The sequence below is a fragment of the Salvelinus namaycush genome, chromosome 7 (genome assembly GCF_016432855.1).
Source record: "Salvelinus namaycush isolate Seneca chromosome 7, SaNama_1.0, whole genome shotgun sequence".
Lineage (NCBI taxonomy): Eukaryota > Metazoa > Chordata > Actinopteri > Salmoniformes > Salmonidae > Salvelinus > Salvelinus namaycush.
The window spans coordinates 58,738,070-58,746,648 of NC_052313.1; the positions used below are offsets into that span (position 1 = coordinate 58,738,070).

At 41.5% G+C, this 8,579-nt stretch overlaps 1 protein-coding gene across 1 annotated transcript; it reads left to right on the plus strand.

Moving 5' to 3' along the window:
- Positions 1-1,540: 1,540 nt before the first annotated feature.
- Positions 1,541-3,115, plus strand: LOC120050581 (pleckstrin homology-like domain family A member 1). The gene is made up of 3 exons (XM_038997175.1): positions 1,541-1,663; positions 2,246-2,295; positions 2,512-3,115. Exons 1-3 carry the CDS (start codon positions 1,606-1,608, stop codon positions 2,923-2,925), a joined length of 522 nt encoding a protein of 173 aa, XP_038853103.1. The 5' UTR covers positions 1,541-1,605; the 3' UTR covers positions 2,926-3,115.
- The last annotated feature ends 5,464 nt before the right edge of the window (positions 3,116-8,579 follow it).

An 8,579-nucleotide genomic window follows, 5' to 3' on the forward strand; every position in this document is an offset into this window, starting at 1 on the left:
TTGTGTACCCTACCACTTCGCAGCTGAGCAGTTGTTGCTCCAAGATGTTTCCACTTCACAATAACAGCACTTACAGTTGACCGGGGCTGCTCTAGCTGGGGAGAAATTTGACAAACTGACTTGTTGGAAAGGTGGCATTCTATGACGGTGCCATGTTGAAAGCTGAGCTCTTCAGTAAGGCCATTCTACTGCCGATAAAATAGCCGAATCCATTAATTTGAAAGAGTGTCCACATACTTTTGTATATACAGTATAGTGTATTTTAGTCTGAGGGAGGATGCAACTCTGAATAAGCACAGGTGGGGTTGAATTTCAGTTCCCTAGAACCTGTATCCCCTCTGTCATATGTTAATTGAGTTCCAACTCTTCAGGATGTGAAATGTTTTTGTCACTTTTTGTGTCTTTCCCTTCTGTTAGTCATCAGAATGATGCAAGGGGGGATTTGATTTTCTCCTGTTAGCCATCACATCCTCTCATCTAGTAAAATGTATTCTCCCACACACAGGATCTGTCTGAGGCTGATCTCATAGCTGTTATTAACGAAAATATGTTTGGTTTTCTGTTTGTGGAAGATTTGATATTCATGGAACGTGAACATATGGGAACCTATTCATCAGTCTGTGATTTGTTTAATGTTCATTCCTTTTCCTTCTCTCCAGGACAAGAGAATGCTACCTGCGCAGAGATTAGATTGAAACGGAACACAGTATGGAGGGCTTCATCTGGAGATCACCTGAAGATTAACTGTTCTGTTGCTTTCTGTACCAACTCACCATCACCTGTCTCGTGGTGTAAATTGGGCCAATCAAATTACGCAAATGACTGCTTTCCTGTCAACACAACTGGCCACATTGAAACACAGTGGAGAGATTCGACAAACAGTAGACGTGACAAAGAGGGGACGTCTTTTCTGATTTTCACAAGCATATCCGTAGATGATGCAGGTCTATATCGGTGTAATTATGGACCCACTGTGAGTCATTCTATCAATGTAACTGTCTCAGGTAAGCAAGTTATTACATTTAGTTTCATTAGATTAGTTAATTTGCAATTGGTATTCATGGAGGCAAAACCTTCCTGCAACTGGGTTCTGGTTTTGTATGTATTTCAGAGAGAGTCAAAGACACCACAGATGTGTATCAGAAGAACGAAACAACCAGTAAGAGGAGATTTTGACTCTTCATAGCTCAGCATGCATTGCACACAGGACATAAAGGTGCTGCAGTATGAATATACATCAAGACACACCACAATGCTATGTCACACCTAGCTCTGATACACTGTGGTAACCAGTAACACCCTAACAGCCAGTTATACTAGCAACCTAGTATCCATGTTGAGACAAACCTCTTCAGGAGTTTAATTTTGATTTGAAATGTGTGTGTGTGTAATTAGGCAGAATTATTTAGCCATTGAAAACAAATTTCCTGCATTTTTATATTTTTGGGACTATAGCTTTTATGAATTCAAATGTGGGGTGGGGGGACATTTCCCCCCCTGTTCATAGTGGAAATTAGGCCTCTTTCTCTTATAGACAGTACACTGAGTCAGAGGGACAGCTTCCTGGAGTGGGTGTGGCCTTATGTTTACTCCTCGGCTGGGATTATGGTGTTTGTCATCGTGGTGATAACCATATCCATGCTCTCAATGCATGGCTGTAAAGGTAAGATGCTCATGATTACCTTAGCATATTAATACAGACTAATGATGACCATAGTACATTAATACAGACTAATGATGACCATAGCACATTAATACAGACTAATGATGAGCATAGTACATTAATAGAGACTAATGATGACCATAGCATATTAATACAGACTAATGATGACCATATCACATTAATACAGACTAATGATGACCATAGCACATTAATACAGACTAATGATGACCATAGCACATTAATACAGACTAATGATGACCATAGCACATTAATACAGACTAATGATGACCATAGCACATTAATACAGACTGATGATGACCATAGCACATTAATACAGACTAATGGTGACCATAGTACATTAATACAGACTAATGATGACCATAGCACATTAATACAGACTAATGATGACCATAGTACATTAATACAGACTAATGATGACCATATCACATTAATACAGACTAATGATGACCATAGTGCATTCATACAGAGTAATGATGACCGTAGTATATTCATACAGACATTTATATCTAGGACATGACATCTAATTTCAATGTTTTGTTCATGATTCCCTTGAAATTGCAGATGCCTGTCCGGCCAGGAAGTCAAGGGAAGAGGACCAAACAGAGAACCAGGTCAAACAGATATACACTACACATCTCCCTTTCATTTAGTCCTGTATTAGTACTATTAGTACAGATTCTGAATGGTCTTTAATGTGTTTACAGTATGTAACATGGTGGAGTATTTTGGTGTGCTCCTTGTCTGTCAGTCCCAGGTGTGGCCCACTATAATCAATGGTGGGGTTAGCAAATACACAGAGTATTAAAGTTGCTTACTTGTTGTTGCAGTATATGGCTATACCGATGACCCAGCAAGCATTCCCACGACCCAACCCCCAACCCCACCACAGACAAAGCATCCGATCCCACCAAGCCCAGGACCAGCCCCAAGCCCAGCCCCGGCCCCAAGCCCAGGCACAAGCCCAGGCACAAGCCCAGCCCACCCCACCACCGGACTGTATCTATGACAACGCACCTACCAGGGGCCCACGTCGCACTCATCCGGCACCTGTCCAAGCTGCAGCCAATCAGGTAGCTGTCTCAGTGGACAGTGACGATACCTATAGCAGCGGGAAGGAGAAAGAGGAAGAGAGTGATATCATGTACGCAGCGCTCAACCATCAGGTAAAGCCTCGAGCCGCGCCGCGCCCGGCACAGCCTCAGGAGGAGGGCTCAGAGTACGCAGCCATACGAGTGTCCTGAGCCCTGGAACCAGGAAGTAAAACTCCTCTTCCCGGAGGGCCACAGTCCTACTGGTCTTTGTTTCTCCCTGATTACAGGAAGGGGGTCGCTGTGTCCCAATATGGCGACCGGAGTATGGGCGAGTGGGTGTGTCGAAAGGGAAGTAGTGGGCGTGTGGAAAGGAGTGGGTGTGTCAAAGCGCTCTGCTATAGGTCAGACGGTTTTGATTGAGCTGTATTTTTCTCTTCCGTTTCTTGCCACTCAACCAGACTGTGACACACAACTAGGTGCTATCTACAACCAAAAAGGGTTTATTTGGCTGTCCTCATAAGAGAACCCTTTGAAGAACCCCCTTTGGTTCCAGGTAGAACCCTTCTGGGTTCCATGAAGAACCCTTTCCACAGAGGGTTCTACATGGAATCCAAAACAGTTCTACCTGGAACCAAAAACGGTTCTCCTATGGGGACAGCCGTAAAACCCTTTTGGAACCCTTTTTTCTACGAGTGTACCTCACATTGAGCTACCATACTGCGAGAGTTGGGACTTCTGTTTTTAAGCCAGAGGATGAGTCTGAGTGTTAGATTTACATAAATAATTGTACATTTTTCAGTTTCAAACTGAAGATTGTTTATTGGGGCGGCAGGGAGCCTTGTGGTTAGAACGTTGGGCCAGTAACCGAAAGGTTGCTAGATCAAATCCCTGAGCTGACAAGGTACAAGTCTGTCGTTCTGCCCCCGAACAACGCAGTTAACCCACTGTAAAAAATGTCAGGTATTGATGGGTGTACTGTTGCTTTATGGGTTGTACACATGTTCTTACTGTGACTGTCACCCTGATATATTACTGTGACTGCCACTCTGATATGTTACTGTGACTGTCACTCTGATATATTACTGTGACTGCCACTCTGATATATTACTGCGACTGTCACCCTGATATATTACTGTGACTGCCACTGATATGTTACTGTGACTGTCACTGATATATTACTGTGACTGCCACTCTGATATTGGCTACTAGGTAGCTACTTCCCATGCCGTTGCCAGACAGTAGTGCCTGTCAAGCGGGAGCGAATGGTACTGTGTCCCGGTGTTGTTGTTTTTCATGCGTGCCCTCCCCATTGAGTAGTAGACTGTATGTACTGTATGTATCAAGGTGACATCTAGATGGTTATCAATACTAGTTACTTCTTCTGTAGGCTGCTATCCTCCTTGAAATAAAATAATTTGAGAGAAAACATTGCCACGTTAGCTGCCGCCTGCGACATGACACCAGTGGTGCCGTTTAAGATTATTTTTATTTAACGAGGCAAGTCAGTTAAGAACAAATTCTTAGTTACAATGACGGCCTACACCGGCCAAACCCAGACGACACTGGGCCAATTGTGCACCGCCCTATGGGACTTCCAATCACCTCCGGTTGTGATACAGCCTGGAATTGAACCAGGATGTCTGTAGTGATGACTCAAGCACGGAGATGCAGTGCCTTAGACTGCTGCGCCACTCGGGAGCCCCGATGAGGGATGAGAATGGCCTTATTTCTGTTACAGCTTATTGGATGACTGTCATTCATATTCTATTCACCCAGCTCAATGTAACATCGATAGGTGTAGGCTACTACATGATACAACATTTTTCCCTATACCCATCATGAGGTTGCTACAACCTATGAATGAAAGCTACACCATGGTGCTGTTTAGGCTACTGTAGACCTACAGTGTGTTTTAATCAATTATTTGGTGACGTGAATACATTTAGTATAGTTTTATCTAAAAAGGCTAACTTCTTAAAAATGTTTTACTATATACATTTTTATGAAATTCACTGAGGAAGATGTTCCTCCCCTTCCTCCTCTGAGGAGCCTCCACTGCATGATACCCAGTAGGAAGCAAGTCGGCAGGCATGTCGATACAACCCCGGTGCACTGGTCCAGCTTCTCGACTCGTCTTGCAGCCCAATCAGCCACGTAAAACGGTATTCAGTGGCAACAAATCTGCCCAATTAGCTGATTCACTTTCCATTCACCCACTCTCCCATACTTCGGTCGCCATATTGGGCTGCAGACACCCATACTTGGTATTACAGAAATCGATCAGCTGACTGCATCTGAACTTTGAACTTCCACCAATGATAACGTCAGTTTTAGCTATGGCCTTTTGGGTAAAACTTTCTGACAGAGGTTGATTCTTGAGGCCCACAACAAATATTCCACTGCACTGTAATCAAGTGAACATCAGTTGACTGTGAATGTAACTGTGATTGATTGTTTTTTTAATGCATTTGTCTGTGATTGCATGTTTCCTATTTAAACAAATAATCAGATTTGATTCACTATAATATAATTTTCACTGCAATGCTACTATTCTCCATTCCTTACTGTAATCAACCAGTTTCAGTGAAATCACTGTGAGTGATGACAATCCCCTGGCCTTGGGTTTAGTTGAGGTGTTACTGTCGTTATGCAGGGTGTTTTGCAGTTTACCTCTTGTGCTGGGATGTGATTAGGAGGTTTCCTGTGCTACACAAACCAAAAACCCCACATGCTGCAGCACACGGTTACATATCCTGTGATGCAGTGAGAAGCTTTCAGTGTGTGTGTGTGTGTGTGTGTGTGTGTGTGTGTGTGTTCATGCCTGATCTACTGTTCCTGCATGTGTGTTTGCATGTGTTATCCCAGCTAGCACATAATGTTCTGAGAACCATATATTTCTTAGACCTTGGTGAGAGTATGTTTGTCCTATGATTATTTTGCACACAGCCTTCCCACAATGTTCTGGGAATGGTGCAGGATACCCAGCTAGCACATAACGTTCTAAGAACCATACTTCAGCATAATGTTTTCTGCAGGTTTCCTCATGGTTCTATTTAAAGGAAAAATCCACCCAAAACCACTCATTCCTATAATTTACAGTGTTGCATAACACTAGTATGTGAGAACAATATTTTTTGTGAACACATTTTTCATTTTGTCGTTATAATAAAGTTGGTAGCAATGTGAAAATCAATGTGGAAATCTGTTGCAGCTCAAAATGACAAAAAAAAACACAATGCAATGTATGGGCTGGCTGGCTAGTAGCTAGCTGAGCAAACGTAGCTACACACAATAATTCCAAAGTCAATATCAGCATGTGAAGTAGGTAGTTAGCTTTAGAATTGCCTAAACAAACTGCAATATCAATTTAGGAGTCTACAATCTCACCATGTTTAACCTGCAGATTGATGTGCCTCACAGAGTGGAGTCTGACATTCGCAACGGCCCCATGCAATGCACCCTGGACTGAAGAGGCAGACAAATAGGAGAAATGTGTTAGACCCTCTGTTAAATTACACATTTCTTGAGGTAGGAATATCATGAAAATATGGTCAATGGCTCATTGGAGAGAAGACATCCTTCCACGTTATGACATCGGCCAGTATTAGAATCTGACATGTATGATAGACGTTTTAAAGATGTAAAAGCCATATTCCTATTAACTTCCAGTGTAGTGAGAGACACTTTAACACAATGCTACATCATACTGGCAGAATTTCTGCCTGCTTGAACGGCAATAACTCAGACACACATGAAATGACCCAGGGAATCGATAGAACATCACTCAGAGATGCACAAAAACATTATAACATTCAAAATGGGTGAATCTTTACTTTAAAGTCATGTTCCCAGAACATTAAGAAAACTTTCCATAAAAAGCACAAGCAAACATTAGTAAAATTCTAAGAATGTTATTTAGAAACATATACATTCCATTCTCAACATCAACAAAACTCTCTCTGTCCTCTATCTCTGTGTTCAGGTGTGTTGATCTTAATGGGTGCTTGTTTCCTTAGAAATGGGGTCTGTTTGAATAGACTAAAATGAACGGCTTTGTGAACGCTAGCTCCATCTTGGTGACGCAGTGGACTAATTCCAAAACGTTCAGGGAACCATGGTAAACGTTCTCAGAACCTCCCTGTAAGCTAAATATCAACATTCCCAGAAAGTTTTCTGTTTTACCGGTCAGGAAACGTATGGCTTCCTTCGCAGAAGCAATGGGAAACCAAAAATGTACGTTCCCCCGACTTCCAAGTAACCACATTTAGTAGATGGGATGTGAGTGTTTATGTGCTTGCATGAGTGTGTGCTTTACTATATGTGATTGTGATCTCCTAACCATCTCAAAGACACAGGGCCTTGAACAGGAAACACAGGGCTGACCACAGTGTTGTGAAGTACACCTGACATGGTGGGATTGAGACTGTGTTGTTTTACAGCACAGGTGTCAAACTCATTCCACGGAGGGCCGAGTGTCTGCGGGTTTTTGTTCCTCCATTCTACTTCACTGTAAAAAAAGAATGTCTCAGAACACCATGCATGATTGTGTAACGAAACCATGGAAAATAGTGCACCTAAACTGAGATTTGGTGTTTGGAAGGTGTTTGAATGTAAACCCAATGAAAGTGTTTTAAATACAGAGAATGTGTTTTAAAACAGAAGTGAAGTACTTTGAAAGACCCAAAGTGGTTCATCAACATGACTTGGTGTTTTTAAGAGAGTGTTGTGAAAACCCTTTCATGTAAAAGTCAGCATCAAAACACAAAAACTGTTTTTCTCATGCAATTAATAGTTTAGAAATGCAAATGGTTAATAATCCTAAATATTGATTGATGATAAGGACCTATGGATAATATTTTTTTTATAATATTGATAATAGTTCTACCTTTATTTTTTTCAATGCTTTATTTAGACAGATTAGAATCAGGAGGTGCAGGCAGACGGTACATTTTGTTGGAATTTTACCCACTCGCCCACACAGCCACACTGTAAAACAACACGGTCCCGTGTGGCTCAGTTGGTGGAGCTTGGCGCTTGCATCTTGCAACGCCAGGGTTGTGGGTTCATTTCCCACGGGGGGACCAGGATGAATATGTATGAACCATCCAATTTGTAAGTCGCTCTGGATAAGAGCGTCTGCTAAATGACTTAAATGTAAATGTAAGAAATTATTCGTGAGGGAATTGAAATTGAACCCCCCCCCCCCCCCCCCAAATACATATACTTAATAAAAATGAATGCAAGTTGTGCAGAGCACGAAGAACGGGGTTCAATTCTCCACTCCAACCCTTCAATCTGTTTCTCCCACCTATCTGTATCCTCTCTGTCATTTCATAACTGTCTCAATAAAAAATACCTCAAAAAATATGAAAGTATGCAATCATATCAATGATTTGTTAATTTCATTTCAACAAAATAATGTAAGAATAAATCCAATTTAACATGTTGCTCAAAATGTCAGTATCTTTCATGACTATAACCAAAGAGAGAAAATTAGTGATTGAACTCATTAGAAGTCTGGTTTTAATCACGTTGCATTTTCTATCATGTTTTTTTTTATACTTTATGATTTTTTCACACGATGATTTATGCATGTTTGATGAAATCCAAGTATATTTCTATATTAGTATTGAGCTTGTGCCATGAAGTGTAATGGATCATGATATCTAAACCGTCAGGCAAATTGACGTTCAATGAGGACAGCACCCATTCCCACATTCAAGATTATTAATGGTGGAGATTATTAATGGGAGAGATTATTAATGGTGGAGATTATTAATGGTGGTGTAGAATCCCACATTTTTGCAGTTCAACCTCCAGTTACTGCTGGGGATTTGAACACTGTGCTTGACAATGCCTGCCCA

Coding starts and splice junctions, on each gene's coding strand:
- LOC120050581 (XM_038997175.1), top strand. CDS start 1,606: ATGGTGTTTGTCATCGTGGTGATAACCATATCCATGCTCTCAATGCAT. Junction 1,664..2,245: donor CTCAATGCATGGCTGTAAAG/GTAAGATGCTCA, acceptor TTGAAATTGCAG/ATGCCTGTCCGGCCAGGAAG. Junction 2,296..2,511: donor AGGACCAAACAGAGAACCAG/GTCAAACAGATA, acceptor TTGTTGTTGCAG/TATATGGCTATACCGATGAC.